The sequence below is a fragment of the Lutra lutra genome, chromosome 1 (assembly GCF_902655055.1).
Source record: "Lutra lutra chromosome 1, mLutLut1.2, whole genome shotgun sequence".
In the NCBI taxonomy this organism is placed as follows: domain Eukaryota; kingdom Metazoa; phylum Chordata; class Mammalia; order Carnivora; family Mustelidae; genus Lutra; species Lutra lutra.
Window position 1 is genome coordinate 155,339,317 of NC_062278.1, and position 24,781 is coordinate 155,364,097.

Consider the following 24,781-nt stretch of genomic DNA (forward strand, 5'->3'; position numbering starts at 1 on the left):
GACTGACTCTCGGTTTTAACTCAGGTTTTACCTCAGGGTTAATGAGATCAAGACCCATGATGGGCTCTGCATTCAGCGCAAAGTCTGCTTGAGATTCTCTCCCTCTCTGTTCACACACATACACATGCTCTCTCTCTAAAATAAGTAAAATCTTAAAAAAAAATATATATATATATATACATATACATACTACTGCTCACTGACAATGCACCTGGTCAGCCAAGAGCTCCAATGGAGTCGTACAACGAGATTAATATTGTTTTCATGCCTGCTAACACAACATCCATTCTGCAGCCCATGGATCAAGGAGTAATTTTGACTTTCAAGTCTTATTATTTAACAAACACATTCTATTAAGCTAGTGATTCCTCTCCTGGATCTGGGCAAAGTAAACTGAAAACCTTCTAGAAAGAATTCACTATTCTAGATGCCATTAAGAACATTCATGATTCATGGGAAAAGGTCAAAATAACAACATTAACAGGAATTTGGTAAGAAGTTGGTTCCAACCCTCATGGACAACTTGGAGGGGTTCAGACTTTCGTGGAGAACACAGGTGCAAATGTGGTGGAAACAGCAAGAGAACTAGAATTAGAAGTGGAGCCTGCATATGGGACTGCACTGCTGCAATCTCACGATAAAACTTGAATGAATGAAGAGTTGCTTCTTACAGATGAGCAAAGAAAGTGGTTTCTCAAGATAGAATCTATTCCTGGTAAAGATGCTGTGAAGATTGTTGAAATGACAACAAAGATTTTGGCTATTACATAAACTCAGTTGATAAGGCAAGGTTTCAGAGGACTGACTCCAATTTTTAAAGAAGTTCTGTGGGTAAAACAGCACTGCATGCTTACAGAGAAATCATTCGTGAAAAGAAGAGTCAACTGATGTAGCAAATGTCATTGTCTTCTTTTAAGAATCTGCCACAGCTACCCCAGCCTTCAGCAGCTCTCACCTTGATCAGTCAGCAGTCATTAACACAGAGACAAGACCCTCTGCCAGCAAAAAGATTATGAGTCACTGAAAGCTCAAAGGATGGTTAGCATGTTTAGCAATAAAGTATTTTTAATTAAAGTATGCATTTTTAAAAATCATGTATTGCACATTTAGTAGGCTATAGAATAGTGTTAACATAACTTTTTTTTTTAAAGATTTTATTTATTTACTTGACAGACATTTACTTGACAGATATTATAGGCATGTCTATAATATAGGCATTTAACTGATTACTAGTGACGTTGGACACCTTTTATTACATTTATGTTTTGCTGTCTTCATTTGGGAAGACATCCATTTTTTTTAAAAGATTTTATTTATTTATTTGAGAGAGAAAAAGAGGAAGAGTGCACAAGAGGGGGGTAGGGTCAGAGGGAGATGCACACTCCTTACTGAGCAGGGAGCCTGATGCAGGACTTGATCCTGAGACTCCAGGATAATGATCTGAGCCGAAGGCAGTCACTTAACCAACTGAGCCACCCAGGTGCCCATCTTCTGCCCATTTTTACTCTGATTTTTCTTTCTTTGTTTTTAAAAAGATTTTATTTATTTACTTGACAGAGAGAGAGAGAGAGAGCATGCACAAGTAGAAGGAGTGACAGGCAGAAGAAGGAGAAGCAGACTCCCTGAGCAGGGGAAGCCGGATGTCGGACACGATCCCAGGACCCCAGGACCTGAACCAAAAGCAGCTGCTTACCCAAGTGAGCCACCCAGGCGCCCTTATCTGATTTTTTTCTTTCTTTTTTTTTTTTTTTTAAAGATTTTATTTATTTATTTGAGAGAGAGAAAGTGAGAGAGAGCATGAGCTAGGAGAGGGTCAGAGGGAGAAGCAGACTCCCCATGGAGCTGGGAGCCCGATGCGGGACTCAATCCCAAGACTCCGGGATCATGACCTGAGCCGAAGGCAGTCGTCCAACCAACTGAGCCACCCAGGCGTCCCTTATCTGATTTTTCTTAATGGTTCTTTATGTATTCTAAATTTGAGGCCGGTATCAGTTATTTCATGCTGCAAATATCCTCTCTACTATGTGGTTTGCCTTTCTGCTTATTAATGGTGATAAACCATTTATTCCTCTTTCAATAAAAAGAAGCTATAAATTTTAAAGGAGTCAAATTTATCAGTATTTTATTTTATGCTGAAGCAATATGTGGCTTTGTTAAAGTATTTCCTTAGGTTGGGACATGAAGATGTGCACCTAAATTATCCTCTAAAGCTAAAGAAACAATTTAGGGTCTGGGTGATTATTCTCCTTCTGCCAAACACCTGACCATCCCAGTGGTGTGGGACCAAGCTGAGGCCTCAGATGAGTGGCTTGCTCAACAATCCTGTGGTACAACCACTCCGGAGTCTCAGCCCGAAGGAGGGGCATTTCACCAGCATGGCCGCCTCTGGTAGACCCTGGACGCCAACTCTTATCTTTTCAGCTCTGAGTCTGCCAACAGTGCACTTCCGCCTCTCAGATGCCTCCTCCTCACTGGCAAATACCCCAATTGCCCCAGGACAGAGGCAGCTCAGTATCACTCCTCCACAGCGTATTCCTTCAAACACATTGTGGGGATTCCTGACCACCTTTCCTTCAAAGGAAAGCACAGAACGCTGTGAGAACCCACAGAAGATGACTTCACTGGGGTAAGGAGTGATAACTGGAAGGTAATGATTAATGGACAGAAAAATGTCTGAGATAAAAAATGAAGGATGAATAGTGGAGAATATCTTGAGAGTCAGCAGGGATGTGCCAATACAGGCTGCTTGACTAGAGACAGTCCAGGGACTAGAAGAGAAAACTAGCCCTGAAAACACAAAACACAGGTAAGGTGGTTCTACTGACCATTAAATAAAAAGAAATACTAATCATTACCTGCAATCTGTACTGAGCCATCTTCTCCAAGAAGAATATTTCCAGCTTTCACATCTCTTGAAGAAAAAAAAAGTTACATATTAAAGACACCTATTCTCTGGAGTCACATAATTTAAGCAATTGTTTACTGTATTCATACAACACTGGCAATATCTAAATACTCCAAATTAAAGAGTATTAAGGTCAACAGTAAAAATTTTTTAAATTTTAGTCACTTGTACTAGAATCTAAATATTATAAACAGAAAGCTACAATAATAGATAGCTTTTTACTGCAAAATCCAGAAAACCCAAGATGATTAAATACTTGACTGGGATAACAGCGGCCAAAGAACATGTCCCTCACCTACCATCACCTAATTCTACTTTTTGAAAAATACTGGTTTTTTTTCCACACCCTAACACATGATCAAAATTTTAAATGGTCAGTATGTGATTAAAAACAGGACTATTCTATGCCTTAGGCATAAAGATGGATAAAAATTATTTAAACATTTTTATATTTTTATTGGTAACTATTTATAATACGAATAGGACATGCACACATTCTTCTTATAAAAACCTAAATATCACTGAAAAGGCCAAAGTCCCTTTGACCAGCATTCTCAAATCTAGTATCTTCTTGAAGGTTTTCAACTATTACCAGTCTAGCCAACAGAATATGTTCCTGTGACATATCTGGGCTTTTCTTCCAACATAAATGATATGACACTATCCATTCAAATCTACAACTTGTGTTTCTCATGTTAACAATGTGTTGTAAGTATCTGGCAAAATTTAAAATCTCTAAATCTTTTTTTTTTTTTAAGATTTTATTTATTTATTTGACAGACGGAGATCACAAGTAGGCACAGAAGCAGGCAGAGAGAGGAGGAAGCAGGCTCCCTGCTGAGCAGAGAGCCCAATGCGGGGCTTGATCCCAGGACTCTGGGATTATGACCTGAGGTGAAGGCAGAGGCTTTAACCCACTGAGCCACCCAGAGGCCCCCTAAAATCCCTAAATCTTATGAGTAGCAAAATCACTTCTTAATAACCCAGAGAAACCCCCACAATGTACAAAGGGTCACTACAGCACTGTTCATAATCATAAACCAAAAATGGTAACAATCTAGAAGGCTAACAATAGCAGAAAGTTTGAACTAATTTTGTTATAACCATAAAAATGGAGTAAGGTCAATCAACATGTTATGCCTTGAAATATTATCTAGTACATTTTACTAAGTGAACAAATCAAATAAGAGGATAGTGTATTTTGTAGGACAATAATGTAAAACACAAACATACACACACACACACATTTTCCATATACACCAAATGATGCAATAAATGGTTCCTTCTGTGGAATGGAATGGAATTGGAGTCAAGGCAAACAGCGTTTGAATATCTTGTGGAAATGCAATCATGTATTTATTTTGTAATTAAAAATAAGTATATAATTAAATAAGCTCTCTTTGAAGCTAGACTTCTAGCTCACGGAAGAAAGCCTTGTCACGAAAAGGAACCAGTGAAAAGCGAAACACTTCATCCTTTTCCCTGCCCATGCCTTCTCCTGGATGAACCATTCCTTGGGGGAAAAAATCAACAGTGGTTCCACAACTGTGTGTAGTAGCTTCACCAAACCACAGTATCCAATACTTTCCCTGAATGCATACTGAAGCATAAGGAAATCATGCTACTGAGTATTCTTCACTGCCTATGAAGGGAAGCAATCGACAGGACATCTCCCAGAGGCTGCCTCAGAGTGGAGGCAAGCTAAGTCTGCTCTACAAACATAAAGTCTCTGACTCCAGGTACCACGAACAGAAGAAAACTGAGGACCTTCCCTTCCCTGAAGACAAAAACCATCCAAATGAGTCAACCATGAACCTTCAACTGCCTTTTGAGCTCATCTGGAATGACATCTAAAACTCTAAATGTCTAGTTTAGTCACTTCGTCGTTTGTGTTTCTGCAGCACAGTGTTAGCAGAGACTACAAAAATATGATTATATTCTTGGGACTATCTCTTTCACCATGAGCTAAGATCTGGACCTGAACCTTAAGAAATTTCTGTATCACCCGCACTTACTCAGCATTATGATTAGTACATAGGAGGCATCTCTGAGATATTCATCAAATAGATTTAAATAACTAAACAATCTCCCTCAAATTCTCTTCCAGAAATAAGTGGAGTATTAAATTAATAAATGAATAAATAAATAAATCCAACTAAATGCCAAAATAAAACTTGACTATTCCCTCCCCCACCATCCCAAACCCCAACTCCTACCTGCTCTGTTCCAAATGATAGGGTTATAAACTAATCAACTGCAGTCAAAGAAGACAACCTAACTACCCCAAAACAGGAGACCAGTTAAAATGTGGTATAGCTATATAATGAAATACTATGAATAATAATGAACATATGAAATAATATGAAAAAAATCACCAAATATACCTAACTGAAATAATACTATGTACGTATGTTGCCACTTTTTTTTTTTTTTTAGCAGAAGAAAGAGGGATATACATATATTGTGTTTATATTGGCATAAAATCTCTCTCAAAGGAGTCACAAGACCTTAAACCAGGGTATTGGAGGTTCAGGAAAGGAAGACGACTTTCTAAATACATCATTTTTTAGAACAGTTTTAGATTTACACAGAAAATGAGAAGATACTGTAGAGAAGTTCTCTACACCTTATAGTTTCTGCCATTATTAACACCTTACATTTGTATACTTTTGCCACATTTAATGAGACCAGTATAAATGCATTATTATTAAAGTCTGCAATTTACTCAGATTTCTAAAAAGTTTTTACCTAATGTCTTTTTTCTGTCCCAGGATTCCATTCAGGATTCAACATTAAATTTAATTATTGTCTCCTTAGGTTCCCCTTGTCTGTGACAATTTGACTTTTCTTGTTTTTGACAGCCTTGGTAGTTCGAGGAGTAATGGTCAAATATTTTATAGGCTGCCCCTCTAATAGAATTTTTCTCATGATTACACCGGTGTTACGAATTTTTGGAAGGAAAACCACAGAAGTAAAGTGCCATTTTCATCACATCATATCAAGAGTACACAGAATCAACATGATTTAGCACAGCTGATACTGACAGGACCTGTTTATTATCATATACCATTTTTTTTAAAGATTTTATTTATGTGACAGAGAGAAAGAGATAGTGAGAAAGGGAACACAAGCAGGGGGAGAGGGAGAAGTAGGCTTCCCACTGAGCAGGGAGCCTGAGCGGGGCTCGATCCCAGGACTCTAGGATCATGACCTGAGCTGAAGGTGGAAGCCTAACGACTGAGCCACTCAGGCACTCTATCATATACCATTCTGTGCTTTTTCAATTTTAAGCCACATATATGTATTACCTATTCAAATGTTTTAGAAGTTTCTGTCCTTCATAAGTGAAGACAGGGTAATCCATTTTCAGTAGAGCATGCGCTTTGGGTGACTACTTATCAAATCTTCACATAACCAATTCTTGTTTCCCATTTAAAACCAAAGTGCAGGGACTCCTGGGTGGCTCAGTTGGATAAGTGTCCAACTCTTGATTTTGGCTCAGGTCATGATCTCAGGGTCGTGAGACAGAGTATCACACTGGCATCCCTGCTCAGCAGGGAATCTGCTTGAGATTCTCTCCCTCTGATCCTCCCCTGACTCATACTTGCATGCTCTCGATCTATCGCTCTCTCTCTTAAATAAGTAAATCTTAAAAGAAAAGAAAAGAAAGAAACTAAAGTGCAATCTGTAGAACAGCTTCCAGGAATAAAAGCAAAGGAACATCATGAAGGTCAATGGCTCACTGGACGATCAAACACACCAGCCTGTCCTCCTACCCAACAGAATAGCTGACCTTTCAAGGAAAAGATTTTTAACTAAATATCTGGAAATCAGTAGAGTCCTTAAGAACCTTTTTTCACTCTGCCACAAAGAATATCAAGCAACCCAGCAGCCCCAACAGTTAAATCTACCATCCACTCTTAAATAAGAACAGTGAGTTTTGTTTTTCACAGTTTAATGCCATTTCTCACATGTCACTACTGCACCGAAGTCACAAATTCCTTGTAAAATTAAAAGGAATATCATGGACATGCTTAATATTTTCATTAGCACACAGCACAAGTTACTGCCTAGGACATTTTTATGACTCATCAATAGGCACAGTTTGTGGAAAACTTGAAAAAGGTCAAGACCAGCAATGAATCAAAATGAAAAGTTGGAAAATACACTGCATTTGGGCATCTTAAACCAACAAGCTATCATTTCTGTTAGAGCTGACCTCTTTAACAGGAAAAATATTGGAGTAGATAGATACAGAGAGAAAAGCAGAAGTCTAATTCAGAGACGTCAGCGGGGAACACACTGAAGATGGAAAAAAATTATCTGACCCGGTCCACCAGGATAACACACAACTGCACCAGAAATAAAGACGAGGAGTGGAAAAACCTATGAAACAGGTCCAGCAGTTGCCCTAGTAAGACCACCACCTCCGAAGCCTGCTGAAGCCTCTATGGAACTCACAGCTTGGAGTGGTTGCTGCTGAAGTGTAAGCAGGGGTTCTTAGCCTTGGCTGCATTAGAATCACTTGGGGAGCCTTTAAAAGCCCCAATGTCAATGTGTCATCCCGGACCAACTAAGTGAATTTCTTACAAAGGATCCAGGAATCAGTACTTACTGAAGTTTCCCAGGTGATTCCAATATGCAGCCAAGGATGAGAGTCTTTGATTTAAAATGTGAGTTCGAGAATCCATTCCAGCAACATGGCAAACAGTCATCACTACTGCCCAGGACTTTGGGGGAAAACCCACCATTCCCCTGCTACAAACAAAGAAATTAGGAAGGGAAATCGTCATATAGCTGGATATGAAATAAAGACAAGAAAATCCTCAAGTTTCAGAAATCAAAGGGACACTTAAGAGCCAGAGCAGTAAGCCTTGGAAGAGAGGGGACAAATGGCTAGGGACCTCAGGTTTTAAAACCCACCCCCTAAGCAGAAAACATGGCATTGGACTAGTTTAAGGTTGAAAGTAGACTTGAGACCCCTTCATAAAATTGGGCCCCTAGAAGAAAAATGAGCCACAGTGAAAGATATGCTTAGCAAAAGTAAGCTAGTATAGCCATACTGAAATAAGATGTAATTGTCTTTAACACAAAAGCATTTCTAGGAATGAAAAGGGCCATTATATAATTTTAAAAATGGGAATAATTCACCAGAAAGATAAGAATCCTGAAGGGGTTGTTGAACTGTAGGGCTCCTTCTCATAACCTCTGGCTTCCACTGTTCTAATAGGAAGTCAGTTCTCAATCATATTGCTATTGTCTTAGCTTGTTCTATTCAGGCTGCTATAACAAATATATCACAGCCTGGGTGGCTTAAACAACCAACATTTATTTGTTGCAGTTCTGGGGGTTGGGAAGTCCAAGATCAAGGGAGTGGAAGATTTGGTGTCTGGTGAGGATCCACTTTCCGGTTCATAGACATAGGAGAGCTGACAACATGGACTCCATATTTGTTCCCCCAATTCTCTCCATCAGAGCCATGTGTTCCAGGCCCCGCAGAGCTTAATGCATGCCCTGATCAGATGTGGGAAGGCTCATTCTGATCTTCCCTAAAGTGACGCACACAGAAGGCATCACTTTAGATAACTACTGTTTGATATCACCCCCATGCCCCTCACACTATAAAAACTGTGGGTTAAGATCTGGACTAGACAGAGAATGGGGGCAGAAAATAGTTGCACAGCTGCCTGGATTGTCAGTCCCTGCAATGCCCTATCAGTAAGTTACTCCAAATAAAACAGTGGAAACAGCATGGAGCGGTGCTTGTTTTTTGGTCTCCAAGTGCCCTCTCGATGTGAAGGATACATTACTGACCCTCCTCCACCTCCTAACAAAAGATGGCCATCTTTTCACTACGTCTTCATGTGGCAGAAGGAGCAAAGGAGTTCTCTGGGGTATCTTTTTTTTTTTCCTGGGGTCTCTTTTACAAGGACAATCCCATTCATGAGGGCGCACCACCCTTATGACTTAATCACATTCCAAAGGCCCCTACCTCTGAATACCAGCACAATGCTCACTGGAGTTAAACATATGAATTCTGAGGAGACACAAACATTCTGTCTTTGTACTCCTCCTACTTGATGCATTGTTTTCCAAATCTTACTGCTTTCCAGATACTCTGTGTGTTTAGGTTTTAACAGTGTAACTATAGTGTGTCTATTCACAGATTTCTTTGTATTTGTCCTCATCATGGTTCATGATTTAGAAGTTTTCCACCATTATTTCTTCCAGTATTTTTTCTGGCTCTTTTATTCATTCAGCTAAAGAAGGGCTGATATATATTCAAAGTAGATGTTACGGTCATACAAAACTGATCAGAGACTGACTTTTTGCCTGAACTTGATATGAATCTATTCTTCGCTTTCTAAAAAAGACAGTGACCTTAATGTATATTTTGGGTTAATTTCCTTTAACTACATAAAGTCTGTATATGTAAAGTTTTAGGATAAAGAACGTACTTTTATTTATATTCTGAAGTGAGTATTTTGACATTTAAAATAGGGATTGGATATAGTAAATAAGACAACACATAAGATATTTAAATAAAATAATCCCAGCGACAGATCTAAATTCTACTAACTAAAATATGTAATTGATATTAAACTAATGTATACCCAGATTCGTGGGTTAGTTTCATCTTTCTTTCCTAGCAGGTTTTAGAAGCACACTGCCTAAATTCAGTTCCCAGCTATGTCATTAGGTGGGTGACTTTTGGCTAATTACTTACCTCTCTCTTTGCCTTGGTTTCCTCATCTGTAAAATGGGGAGGAGAGGGTATATACCTCATAAAATTACTATAAAGATTAAATGAGGTAACATACAGGATGCACTTAGAATACTATATGGCACACAAGTTTCAGTGAATGCTTATTATCATCTACACCAGAGGTCAACAAACATTTTCTTAAAGGACCAAAGAGTAAATATTGTACACGTTGTGGGCCAGATGCTCTCTGTCACTGTTACTTTAATTTCATAGTGCTAAGGCAGCCACAGACAATCTGTAAATGAATGGGCATGACTGTTTTGTTGTTGCTTTCACAAAAAAACAGTCATCAGACTTGATTTAACTAGTGTGTTTGTCGATCCCTGATGATCTATATGGCTGTAGAAGATTGGTTTTCTCTCATGTAATAGTCTAGGCATAAGTGATATCAGTTCAGTATGGCGACTCCACAGAATCAGGGACTCCTGCTCCTTCTATTTGATCATTCTACCATCTCTAAGTTCTTGTTACATAGTCCAAGATGGCTTATCACCACCTCAACATTTCAATGGAAGGAAGAAAAGAGGAAATAGAGGTTATGTCACTTTCTATTAACAGTGGTTCTCAGGACATTTGGCAATGTCTGGAGACATCTTTGGTTGTCACTTAGGTTGGGGCAGGGGAGGAGCTACTGGCATGTAATGGGTAGAAGCCAGGGATGTTGCTAAATATATCCTACAATGCACAGGACAGCCCCTGCAACAAAGCACTGTCCAGCTCAAATGTCAGTAGGGCTGGGGGTTGACAAAACCTGTTAAAGGAACAACTCTGAAGTAGTATATACATTTTTGTTTTCTCCACAGTGGCTAGAAACTAATTTACACAGTGATAATCTGATCCTCACAGGAGGCTATGAAATGTTGCCTTTCTTCTGAATGGTCACATGCCTGGTAAAGATGTCATCTTTTTATAGTTCAAAAAGGAGAGGAGACAGGCTAGGGGCAAATTAGCAGCTTCTAGCACTTTTTTTTCCTAGAAGATTGCTCAATGAACATGAAATCAGTAACTGAATTACATTAATTACTAGTATCAAAGTATGTATCCATAGGGTTACCACTATCCAGAGGATTGGAATCCTGTTTTTCAGGGCACCTTTTCCTTATTTTTTTTTTTTTTTAAGATTTTATTTATCCATTTGAGAGAGAGAGAGAACATGAGAGGGGAGAAGGTCAGAGGGAGAAGCAGACTCCCCGTGGAGCTGGGAGACTGATGTGGGACTTGATCCTGGGACCCGAAGCAGTCGCTTTACCAACTGAGCCACCCAGGCACCCCAGTGCACCTTTTCCTCTTGACAGTGCAGGAAATATATTCCCAAATCTTTGGTCATGTCCTTATCCAGTCATCTGTTAACACATTATTTTTTTTTTTTTTTTTTTTTTTGGTTTTTATTTATTTATTTTTTTTTTTTCAGCATAACAGTATTCATTATTTTTGCACCACACCCAGTGCTCCATGCAATCCGTGCCCTCTACAATACCCACCACCTGGTGCCCCCAACCTCCCACCTCCCACCCCTTCAAAATTCTCAGATCGTTTTTCAGAGTCCATAGTCTCTCATGGTTCACCTCCCCTTCCAATTTCCCTCAACTCCCTTCTCCTCTCCATCTCCCCTTGTCCTCCATGCTATTTGTTATGCTCCACAAATAAGTGAAACCATATGATATTTGACTCTCTCTGCTTGACTTATTTCACTCAGCATAATCTCTTCCAGTCCCGTCCATGTTGCTACAAAACTTGGGTATTCATCCTTCCTTTTCTTTTTCTTTTTTTTTTTTTTTTACAGCTTTATAAACATATATTTTTATCCCCAGGGGTACAGGTCTGCGAATCGCCAGGTTTACACACTTCACAGCACTCACCATAGCACATACCCTCCCCAATATCCATAACACCACCCCCCTCTCCCAACCCCCTCCCCCCATCAACCCTCAGTTTGTTTTGTGAGATTAAGAGTCACTTATGGTTTGTCTCCCTCCCAATCCCATCTTGTTTCATTTACTCTTCTCCTACCCCCTCAACCCTCCATGTTGCATCTCCTCTCCCTCATATCAGGGAGATCATATGATAGTTGTCTTTCTCCGATTGACTTATTTCGCTAAGCATGATACCCTCTAGTTCCATCCACGTCGTCGCAAATGGCAAGATTTCATTTCTTTTGATGGCTGCATAGTATTCCATTGTGTATATATACCACATCTTCTTTATCCATTCGTCTGTTGATGGACATCTAGGTTCTTTCCATAGTTTGGCTATTGTAGACATTGCTGCTATAAACATTCGGGTGCATGTGCCCCTTCGGATCACTACGTTTGTATCTTTAGGGTAAATACCCAGCAGTGCAATTGCAGGGTCATAGGGTAGTTCTATTTTCAACATTTTGAGGAACCTCCATGCTGTTTTCCAGAGTGGTTGCACCAGCTTGCATTCCCACCAACAGTGTAGGAGGGTTCCCCTTTCTCCGCATCCTCGCCAGCATCTGTCATTTCCTGACTTGTTCATTTTAGCCATTCTGACTGGTGTGAGGTGATATCTCATTGTGGTTTTGATTTGTATTTCCCTGATGCCGAGTGCTATGGAGCACTTTTTCATGTGTCTGTTGGCCATCTGGATGTCTTCTTTGCAGAAATGTCTGTTCATGTCCTCTGCCCATTTCTTGATTGGATTATTTGTTCTTTGGGTGTTGAGTTTGCTAAGTTCTTTATAGATTTTGGACACTAGCCCTTTATCTGATATGTCATTTGCAAATATCTTCTCCCATTCTGTCAGTTGTCTTTTGGTTTTGTTCACTGTTTCCTTTGCTGTGCAAAAGCTTTTGATCTTGATAAAATCCCAAAAGTTCATTTTTGCCCTTGCTTCCCTTGCCTTTGGTGATGTTCCTAGGAAGATGTTGCTGCGGCTGAGATCGAAGAGGTTGCTGCCTGTGTTCTCCTCGAGGATTTTGATGGATTCCTTTCTCACATTGAGATCCTTCATCCATTTTGAGTCTATTTTCGTGTGTGGTGTAAGGAAATGATCCAATTTCATTTTTCTGCATGTGGCTGTCCAATTTTCCCAACACCATTTATTGAAGAGGCTGTCTTTGTTCCATTGGACATTCTTTCCTGCTTTGTCGAAGATGAGTTGACCATAGAGTTGAGGGTCCATTTCTGGGCTCTCTATTCTGTTCCATTGATCTATGTGTCTGTTTTTGTGCCAGTACCATGCTGTCTTGATGATGACAGCTTTGTAATAGAGCTTGAAGTCCGGAATTGTGATGCCACCAACTTTGGCTTTCTTTTTCAATATTCCTTTGGCTATTCGAGGTCTTTTCTGGTTCCATATAAATTTTAGGATTATTTGTTCCATTTCTTTGAAAAAAATGGATGGTACTTTGATAGGAATTGCATTAAATGTGTAGATTGCTTTAGGTAGCATAGACATTTTCACAATATTTATTCTTCCAATCCAGGAGCATGGAACATTTTTCCATTTCTTTGTGTCTTCCTCAATTTCTTTCATGAGTACTTTATAGTTTTCTGAGTATAGATTCTTAGTCTCTTTGGTTAGGTTTATTCCTAGGTATCTTATAGTTTTGGGTGCAATTGTAAATGGGATGGACTCCTTAATTTCTCTTTCTTCTGTCTTGTTGTTGGTGTAGAGAAATGCAACTGATTTCTGTGCATTGATTTTATATCCTGACACTTTACTGAATTCCTGTACAAGTTCTAGCAGTTTTGGAGTGGAGTCTTTTGGGTTTTCCACATATAGTATCATATCATCTGCAAAGAGTGATAGTTTGACTTCTTCTTTGCCGATTTGGATGCCTTTAATTTCCTTTTGTTGTCTGATTGCTGAGGCTAGGACTTCTAGTACTATGTTGAATAGCAGTGGTGATAACGGACATCCCTGCCGTGTTCCTGACCTTAGCGGAAAAGCTTTCAGTTTTTCTCCATTGAGAATGATATTTGCGGTGGGTTTTTCATAGATGGCTTTGATAATATTGAGGTATGTGCCGTCTATCCCTACACTTTGAAGAGTTTTGATCAGGAAGGGATGCTGTACTTTGTCAAATGCTTTTTCAGCATCTATGGAGAGTATCATATGGTTCTTGTTCTTTCTTTTATTAATGTGTTGTATCACATTGATTGATTTGCGGATGTTGAACCATACTCTTTTTTTTAATATATATTTTTTATTTATTTATTTGACACAGAGAAATCACAAGTAGGCTGAGAGGCAGGCAGAGAGAGAGAGAGGAGGAAACAGGCTCCCTGTTGAGCAGGGAGCCCAACGTGGGGCTTGATCCCAGGACCCTGAGACCAGGACCCGAGCTGAAGGCAGAGGCTTAACCCACTGAGCCACCCAGGCGCCCCCTGATTACTCTTTGAAACCTCAGTTTTAGCACTTGATAGTTGTCTGATCTTTATTTATTTATTTTTTTAAGATTTTACTTATTTATTTGTCAGAGAGAGAGAAAGACAGCACAAGCAAAGGGAGCAGGAGAGGCAAGGAGACGGATGCTGGACTTGATCCCAGAACCCTAGGATCATGACCTTAGCCGAAGGCAGACACCTAACTGAACCATGCAGGGGTCCCAGTTGCCTGATCTTTAATCAGTTATTTTTCTGGGTCTTTGCTTATTTTTGGCGAAGGATTCGGGTTAACTAGGTGATCTTTTTGAAAACTGACAAAACTGTAAGATATTTAAAGTGTTACAATGTGATAGTCTGATATATGTATACACTGGGAAAGTATTCTCCTCATTGATTTAATTAACACATCCATCACCTCACATATTTACTTTTTGGTGAGAACATTTAAGTTCTACTCTTTAAGCAGAACTTACTCATCTTATAACTGAAGTTTGTAACCTTTTATCACTGTCTCCCTATTTCCCTGACCATCCAGTAGCGGGCAACCACTTTTCTACTATCTATTCCTATGAATTTGACTTTTTTTTTAAACATTCTACTTGTAAGTGATACCATGCAGTATTCGTCTTTCTCTGTCTGGCTTAATTCACTTAGCATAATGCATTCCAGGTTCATCCATGTTGTCATAAACTGCAAGATTCCTTTTTTTTTTAAACAGCTCAATAATAATCCACATCTTTATCCATTCATCCACTGATGGATACTTAAGTCATTTTCATAGCTTGGCTCTGAGACAGTGATTTCACACTGCTTTTGGATATAAACCCAGAAGTGGCACTGCTGGATCATATGGTAGTTCTATTTTTAATTTTTCTGCGGAACCTCCCTACTGTTTCCCACAACGGCTATACTAGTTGACGCTGCCACCATCAGTGTGCTGACGTTCTCTTTCCTCCACATCCTCATCCAGGATCTGTTATCTAACAGATGTGAGATGGTATCTTATTGTCGTTCTGACTATATTTCCCCAAGATTATGATGCAGAGTACTTTTTCTTGTATATTGTTTTTTGGGAAAATGTCCATTTGGAACCTTTGCTCATATTTAGTTAGGCTATTTATGGTTTTTTTCTCTAAGTTGTAGGAGTTCCTTGTACATTTTTGGACATTAACCCCTTATTGGATAATGTGGTTTGCAAATATTTTCTCCCATTCCACAGGTTGCCTTTTCATTTTGTTGATGGTGTGCTTTGCCATGAAGCTTTTTAGTTTGGTGTGGTCCCAGTTGTTTAATTTTTCTTTTAATGACTTTGCTATTAGTGTCACATCTGAAACATCTGCATTTCGTGTATTTCTATTCTGATCTTTTTATTTATTTCTTTCTGCTAACTTTGGGCTTAATTTATTCTTATTTTTCTTTTCTAGTTCCTTAAAGGTAGATGATTTTTAAGATAACAATCTTGTTTTATCTTCTACCTTTTTTCTGCCTTGATTTTAACTAAGCATTTTACAAGATTCCATTTTCCTCCCCTCTCAGTATATCAATTCTTTTTTTCTTTTTTTTAGTGGCTGCCCTAGAGTTTGCTATAAACATTTACACTAATCCGAAGTGTACAGCAGCACTATAGGAGCACTATACAACTTCTCTGAGTTTTCTTTTCATCTCACATATCCTGAACTGTGGACTAGCATCAATGGGCATAGATGACAAACAAACAAAAACAAAAGCGAAAAAACCCTGGAAGCCTGCTCTCTGTAGCCAAAGGAGCAGCAAAGAGCCAACCTAGCACAGACTTAGCAAAGGAACCCATAGCTGGAGTTGCAAGATGGCCCACTATGTCAGAACCAGAGGCTGGGTGGTTGGTTGGTTGGTTGGTTTTTAAATATTTGATTTATTTATTTGAGAGATACAGAGAGAGCTAAAGAGCACAAGTCGGGGGGAAGGAGAAGCAGGCTCCTCACAGAGCTCAGAGCCCAACACGGAACTCAATCCTAGGATCCTGGAATTACAACCTGAGCCGAAGGCAGATGCTTAACCAACTCAGTCACCCAGGCGTCCCTTGAACCAGAGGTTTAAATGAAGAACCAAATGGAAAACCCCATTCTCCACCCTATGTCTACTGCAGCAAGTAGGCCTGTATTGCCCACACCAGCAGCACCAATAGCCCCACCAGCAACCCCAGCCTGCTACCCAGCTGCAGAGAACAATCCAGGCCCAACACTTTCTGGCCCTCCACACAGTGGCAAAGGACAACCCAGGCCCAGTGTCTCCCAACTCTCAACACAGCAACAAAAGGTGGCTCAGGCATATGCCTTCAACCCCACAGGTAATACCATCAGAGAACGAATGGGAGCCCCACTGGCACGAGTGGCCTGGCCCATAGAGTACGCCCACAAAAGTGCTCACAGACCCACAGGTACAGCGTCTATCTCCCACCTTCCACCTAGCAGCACCAGACCCAGGGACGCACACTTTTGGTCTCAATGGTTATATCAGCAGAAATTGAGTAGAACCCCCCAGCAGTGCCAGGTGAACAAAATAAACCAGAAGAGCACTGTAAGAGCTCTAAAACTCAAACTGTCACTGGAACTACAGCTCACCAAAATACACCAAGACTTATATTTACCCAAACAGGGAAAACACCTGCTAAATTATATATTTAAATGAGATCAAGAGTCTCCAAACACATACCCAAAATATCCAGGATACAATTAAAAAAATCACTTATCATACCAAGAACCAGGAAGAACTTTAATAAGAGAAGACAACTGACATCAACATGGAGATCAGTCAGATCTTGGAATTATCTGACAAGAATTTTAAAGCAGCCATTATAAAAATGCTTCAACATGCAGTTTGGGATTTCCAAAACATGAAAAACAGAAAATCTCAGCAAAAAAAAGCCATAAAAAAGAACAAAATTATCTAAAAAAGTACAATAACTGAAAAAACTCAATCGGTTCTAGCCCAGAATGCAGAGGTCAGAATCAGAACCTGAGAACAAAGCAAGAAAATTTACTCAATCTGAACAGAGAAAAAAAATAAGATGACAAAAATTGAGCTGAGCCTCAGGGCTTAAGGTACAATAACAAAATAGGTAACATTTGTATTAACAGAGTCCCAGAAAAAGAGGAGGGAAATAATGGGTTGAAAAAACTAGCCAAAGATATAACGGCTGAAAACTCCCCAGACTCGGTGAAAGGCAAAATCCTACGGACTCAAGAAGTTTGGGAACCCAACACAGAATAAAGCTGAAGAAATCCATAACCAAGATATCACAATCAAACTTCAAAAACCAAGACAAAAAAATTTTGAAAGACGCTAAGGAAAAATAACATTATGAGAAGATCAATCCAAACTACAGACTTCTCATCTGAAACCCTGGAGGCCAGAATTAAGTAATTCAGCATCTTTCAAAGGCTAAGAGAAAAGCACTGTCAGCAGCAAATTCTTATATCCAGTAAGACTATCCTTAAGAATGACTAAAAAGATTGCCTGATATGAAGGAAAGCTAAATCCAGGGATTAAATAGATTTGGGTAACACAGATTCCATCATCATTTGGATTCTTATTATCTCTACTGAGGGGCTGAATAGAGAGAGGCAGCCAGGAATACTTGGACCATGCAATGATACATATCTTTTCACATTTAAAAAAAGGGGGGGGGGCACCTGGGTGGCTCAGTGGGTTAAAGCCTCTGCCTTCGGCTCAGGTCATGATCCCAGGGTACTGGGATTGAGCCCCGCATCAGGCTCTCTGCTCAGCAGGGAGCTTGCTTCCTCCTCTCTCTCTGCCTGCCTCTCTGCCTACTTGTGATTTCTGTCTGTCAAATAAATAAATAAAATCTTAAAAAAAAAAAGAAGTCTTAATAAAACATTATTTTATAAAGAGCTTTTAATAATTTGAGAAAACACTCAAGGTAAAATAACAATAAAAGCAACAGACAAAATTATACATAGTTCTGTTTTATATATCTTTTAACCATATAAAAGAAACTGGGAAGAAATACTACAAAATGTCACCAGTGACTGTGATGCTTGCCTCTTGACAGCATGAAATGATGTTTTTGTATTTTCCAATTTGACTAAAATATTTGTTTCTTTTTAAATACTTGCTAGCTGTTTAACTAAAACCCTAACCACAATGTGCTGAAACTAGTGATACAAAAAGCCATGGTAACACTCAGAGATTATGATCAATTCTGCAGAAGAATGGGGAATGGTCTCAACAAAATGATACAGCACAACTACCATTGCATTTTCCCAAAAAAGCAGAGTTGTCTTTTACGTACCTGTGAATCTGTCCATTTTTATGCAGGTATTCCAACCCTTCCAGCACTTCTTTGAGTATTGTAGCAATGGTAGGTTCATCTAGGACTCCACTTTTGTGCTCCCCCTTTGCCACAATGTACTTAATAATGTCTAGAACAGAACCTGAAAACAGAAGACAAAATTTGATATGAATTTTTGAATCGTTCAATATAATTCAGAGACATTTTGAAATCAAACCACATGTAAGCCTTTTCATAAACTTAAATGTGTAGGAAAGGAAAAAAGAGCAAATACAAGGAAATATAGAAGTTTAATAAAATTAATTTATTCTTGATTGCAATCTAAAACAGAAAGCAGCCTAATATCCAAAGAGCAGTGTTACACCAGCATTTCCTTTAGACTATTAAAGTAAGAATTTGAAAAAGGTAAGAGGATTTTTAACCACATCTGAAAAATACCAGGTAAACCATACCCATCGATAACACTTTAGTGTAAGATACCACAAACTAATTTAGGTTTCCAATATTGGATCAGATTATGCAACACTGTACAAATAAATACATAAAAATACAATTACAATGCAGGTCAAATTACAGAAGAAACACTTGGCAAGTAAAGATCACATGTGTATGCAAACCAACTTAAGGGTTAAAATTACTCTTCAGGTTAAAAATAATAATAAAACAGGTACAACAAGAAAAAAAATGAAAAGGATAAAAACGGCAGTTCTCTTTCAATAACAGCCCAGATATATTATCATTCCTATTCTACCCCAGATCTGAAATAACACTCTGACTAAAAGCTGGGGAGAGACAGAGAAAAAACACCTACGTGGTAATTAAAATCATAGACTGCTGATTACCATAACTAGTTATTATAATCAAAAAAGTTTGCTAGAGACTCTTAAGATTTTTGGCAGTACAATGGCCCATAAAGACCACAGAAGCAAAACAAAATCATCTCTGGTATCAGAAATCATGCCAAAGAGTAGAATATAACACAAATGGCACAAAAAAGTTTGGATTTCCATTTCTTGGCACAAGACCTCAATGATCAAGACTAAAATTAAACCACATGGTTATGTTGAAAATTTGCCCTAGTGGGGGCTTTTATTTCACACACTTACAAGAAAAAATGTATTTCCAAATAGATGGAAAGAAGGATCTAGATGGAATCCTTCAAAACACATACATTTACTTCAGTTCCCACTTGAAATCCACTAATTTGATAAACTTGATTTTAAAAAAGGTATAAATCCAGGATGAAAAAGAGAAAACAAAGATAAAGAGGAGAGACATCAATCATTTTTTGAAGGAAGTAAAACAGAACAAGTTAACTAACTAAGAAGAGTAGAGCCATCCGAAACCCAGATGCCTGTGGAAGAGTGTGTTAATTAGGAAATAGCATATCCCTACAGAGCACATACATACAGCAAAGTCTACCTAAGGGGAAGTGAAAGCGGACTGAAGAATAGGGCTGAAACCAGGATAACTGTTGAAAATTCATTTATCCAGGAAGAAAGATGCCCAAATTCCTCCCCTCTCTCTGGAAGCCCCTCCTGCTCCCCACGTCCTGCAGGAGACAGTTTACTCTCTGGAGATAATGAACCAGGAAGGCTCCAGATTCCAAGTGGCATTTTCAAATACATTATTACACACTTTCCCCTCTTTATTGCCAGGATTCATGAGGCTGTGACTCACACAGGGAGAGGCCTAAAGGAGACATTTTATTCTGCTTAGTTTAATCAATCACATATTAGTCCCCAAAGCAAAGTAACTATACCAGAAGGTCATATGTTTCATTATGAGAAACTCAGGCCACATAGGAACTGCTTAGTAAGAAGACATTTATATAAATAAGTGCCAATTGAATTATATGTTTGTAATGTAAAGAACATCTAAAATAAGGAATGCAAAGGGAGAAATTCCTACTAGGAATTAAAAATTAACACAACTTATCTATTCAAAAATTTGGCCATATTATATGCAAGACCTAGATCTGGGTACCACAAAATATGTCAAGATACTCATGGTGTAACTGCTGATTTTCTGGGAACTTCCAATCTGGGGGATCAAAAACATGGAGTAATAGAGACTTAGGGCATAAAGTTTTTGTTTTTGTTTTTTAAAAGATTTTATTTATTTATTTATTTGTCAGAGAGGGAGAGAGAGAGAGCACAAGTAGGCAGGGTGGCAGGCAGAGGCAGAGAGAGAAGCAGGCTCCCCCAATAAGCAAGAAGCCTGATATGGGACTCAATCCCAGAACCCTGCGATCATGACCTAAGCCGAAGGCAGCAGCTTAACGGACTGAGCCACCCTGGTGTCCCAGGGCATACAGAAAGTTATTAGATCTGTATTTTTAATGACTTTGAAGGAGGGACTCCTTTTTAAAATCCTCCAAGATTTTTTTTTTTAAGATTTTATTTATTTATTGACAGAGAGAGATCACAAGTAGGTGGGGGCGGGGGGAAGCAGGCTCCCTGCTGAGCAGGGAACCCGATGCGGGGCTCAATCCCAGGACCCATGAGATCATGTCCTGAGCTGAAGACAGAGGCTTAACCCACTGAGCCACCCAGGTGCCCCTAAAATCCTCCAAGATTTTAATGATTTCATATCATTAATGATCAACAGGGAAATTAAAGCAGTGCACATTCCCAGTCTGTGCGTCCAGCACAGACATTCTGAATAAGCTATATAAGAAGTTCCCTCTCTCTCTCTCTTTTTTTAAGATTTTATTCATTTGAGAGAAAAGAGAGAGAGTATGTATGCCAAGAGACAGCACAAGTGGTAGAGAGGGAAAAGCAGGGTGCCAATTGAGCAGGGAGCCTCATGCAGGGCTCAATCCCAGGACTCTGGGATCATGACCTTAGCCAAAGGCAGACACTTAACTGACTGAGCCACCCAGGTGCCCCAAGAAGTCCCCTCTTCTTATACAGTCTCTTTTCCATTTCAGTCTTCCCTTATAGGTGGAAAGATATTTATGTCACAAAGACCCTGATCTTTAACTGACAAATACTGGTCCCGGAAGGTGTTCACTTTTTCCCGTATGATTTCTTCAGCATCTTGCAGCATCTAACATGATGATGGTGCTTACAATCCTCCTTCCTCCAATATCAAAATTATACAGATCTCTTCATATCAACTAAGAAATGTGAAAGTAAAATATGTTAAGCAAAAAAAGACTGTAGATTACCGCTGGATGATTCAATTAACAGCTAAGGAAAAGTAGGAATAATGAGGGAAAGCTATAACAGCACACACAATCTTATGTCCTTGGGCACAATCTGGAAAAAATACTCCACAGGGATCATCCCTTCTCGAACTTTAACACATGAAGGGATTAGTTGGTAAACTGGTTAAAAATGCAGATTTCCAGATCTTGCAGACTGTCATTCAAGAGATATAAGGTGGGCCCAAAAGATGTATTTTAACAAACTTGACTAGCTGACGAACAGTGTCCACTGAAATCTAAGCATTTCTCAGAGTAAAAGCAGAATAGAAAATAAGAGGGAATGGGTACAAATCAGGTAACAAAGCAAAAAGTTAAAATGTAGATACCTATTCCAAAAAATCCATCTCATGTCTGCTTTCCAAGCCCATGGCATAGAACATTTAAAAAGCAATGCAAAGCTTTTAACTGCCCAGAAAATCATTATTAAATATTAAAATAATATTGAAAAAGTGGCAAAAGAGCTGCTGGTTTAGACACTTAAGTGTCATAATTACAGCTCAAATTACTCAGTCAACATGTTCGTTTCCTCAGTTTACTTTTATGAAAAAACACTCTTTGAATCCAAAATTAGCTCATTTTGGTTACTAGAATTTTTGCCAAGAAGCTTTAAACAGTATTTAGCCACTGGGCTTTGTTCTTGTCTTCCTGAGCCATGTAAGGTTTCAAAGGTGACAAAATTTGCTTGGGCTCAGTATTCCATTTCAAACAGACATGCCCCTCCACTGTTGCTTGAACAACCAAAATTGGTGACTATTATTAATACCAGGTATTTTCCCTGGGTCCTGGTTAGATTACTAAGTTCCCATGGAAGACGACAAAGTTGAGAGCATCCCTGAAGAACAAAATCAATTCACTAAGATAGTGATTTTAAATTAGGTTTCTTCAGTGTCACAATTCATACCTCTAAGTCCTACAGATAATTCTCTCTCTTCTCCTTTCAGCAGCTTACTTTGATTTCTGAAACTCTTGCAGTTTGGTGCTAATAAATTGCAGAAATATTTACTTAGATCAGAACTGCTTCTGATTTCTGAAGATTAACTTCTTATGCTAATAAATTCCAATATTCAATATCAGAGTTTAATTCACAGAGGAGTATCACAGTTACAAGGAGGCAATAAGAAGACTATAATAGGGGCGCCTGGGTGGCTCTGTGGGTGAAGCCTCTGCCTTGGCTCAGGTCATGATCTCGGGGTCCTGAGATCGAGCCCCGAGTCGGGCTCTCTGCTCAGTGGGGGGCCTGCTTCCCACCTACCACGCCCCCGCCTGCCTCTTTGCCTACCTGTGATCTCTATCTCTCTGTGTCAAATTAATAAATGTTTTTTTAAAAAAGGACTATAATATTGACACACTGAATCTAAACTTACTTTAACCATGATGTCCACCTGCTTGGTAGGTTTAAGAGTGACAGCTGCAATTCAGTTTACGATTTTATTAGCTTATTAACCTTTATATCAATGCAATGTTGCTAAATGAAAAGTATGCTTCTGTTTTAAATATTTTGGCTAAAAAAGTTGATGTGAAAGAAGGTCGCCTAAACATACTTCCGTCAACTCTGGTTATTTATATTATTTAATTACTCAAAGGGAGCCTCTGGTTATCAACGGTCTTCTTCTCTCACTCTTTTGGCTCCAGGTGCAGGTCCCCATCAGTTCACACCATACTCCTCCATCCTGCCTCCAGAACCTTCTCTGCACAGTGTTCCCTCTATGTGGATCACTTCCCCCATCTCTCCCTTGATACCACCTCCACCTCCCACTTCACCTGGCTAATTATGACCTATTCTCTAGGTCTCAGCTGAACATCACCTCCTGAGGGAAGTCCTCATTAACCCCTCCGCATCCATTCTCCCTCAGTTGGGTTACATTCTCCTGGTACCTGCTCCCATGGCACCTGAAACTTCTTCCTGGTCCTCTACATACTTATTTAATTGTAACTTTTCCTTACTAGCTATGAGGCCCAGAAGAGCAAGGAACTAAGGGTATGATTCACCAGTATATTGGTGATCAGTAAGTATTTGATGAATGGAATGTTAATTGAGCTCTAAATCTTGGCAGTTTCTCTGTATTTTAAAAGCATTTTAAAGTTCTGCTTAGTTGTAGCTTTTGTTTTCTAAAAAGTGTTGAATGTATCTCTTCAATTTAAATGTTTACTCACTTTATAACTAGAAAAGCAAGACTTCATTTTTCTAAGATGTCCATTCTTTAATATCTTAAAAGGTTTAGATATAAGATTATATTGACTCATAGAAATTGAAGTAATTAAAAAGAGAGTTAATGGCTGGAACATGTTTGAAAAGTATCCTCCAGGAAATTTCCTGAGTCCCAGGGCTGGAAAAATTGGGCATTGTCCCAGGAAACCTAAGACCAGGAAAGGCAGAGAGATACATTTATTTAAAAGACATCCCACCCAGCTACATGTCCTGCCCCTTCTAAGATCAGGATATATATTCCCTGGGGGAAAAACAGAGATTCTTTAAAAAATATATATTCATTCTGCTTAGGAGTAGCAGAAAGGATGGGTTTGCATACCGGTATGGATGAAGGAATAAAGCAAGACAATGTATTCCTATTCATCAAAGGACTTTTTAGCAAAACAGTAAAAACTTTGTATTATACATTTTTTGTAAATTACAAATAAAGCAAATTATGCTATGGTGATCAATAATGAAAGATACAGTATTACCTAATATTCCCATATCTGTCCATACTGAAAGAACCATGCTTGACCACCATCTTGAAAGGTGGTTGGTGTTAGCAAGGATTCCAACCATCATATGAACAGGGCCTTTAACAAAGCCATCCAGTTTCTCCAGTGTGTCACTAATGGGATTGAAACAAAAAGGTGATTCTGGCTACACTGAAAAGCATCAAATAACAAGGGATTATTAGTAATGGCTAAATTTCCTGTGCATCTATATGTCAGCACAATGAAAGATGCCTGATATACGTCATCTCATTTACTACACCCCAACACCCTAAAATACAGAAAGGTATCCCCATCTGACAGAAAAGTTAACAGGTTCAAAGAGTTTAAAAAGTTTGCCCAATGACATAAACCTGCTACGTAGGAAAGTGGAATTTAATTCTAGAGCCTGAGCTCTTTTACAGCCTCTCTGGGGAGGTAAGGTGTTCAATGAAATACAGTATTATCAATTCTAAAATGGGAAATCATGCTCCCATACAAAATACATATGCAAACAAAAATCAAGAAGCATAGTGATGGAAAGGTTGGTGGCTCCATCACTCACTGGTCCTCC

The 24,781-nt window shown here is 39.0% G+C and overlaps 1 protein-coding gene across 2 annotated transcripts in view; it reads right to left on the reverse strand.

The window, feature by feature from the left end:
* OXSR1 (oxidative stress responsive kinase 1) overlaps positions 1 to 24,781 on the reverse strand; it is a 104,832-nt gene that overhangs the window by 46,203 nt on the left and 33,848 nt on the right. The window contains exons 1-3 of one of the 2 annotated variants that reach the window (XM_047740481.1): positions 24,208 to 24,353; positions 18,315 to 18,456; positions 2,856 to 2,911 (exon numbers count right to left, since the gene is read on the reverse strand). In XM_047740481.1, coding sequence (XP_047596437.1) covers positions 2,856 to 2,911; positions 18,315 to 18,456; positions 24,208 to 24,298 — 289 coding nt within the window. In that variant the 5' untranslated portion in view covers positions 24,299 to 24,353. Of the gene's footprint in view, positions 1 to 2,855; positions 2,912 to 18,314; positions 18,457 to 24,207; positions 24,354 to 24,781 lie in introns of those variants that run through there. The other variant, XM_047740475.1, reaches the window with a different exon arrangement.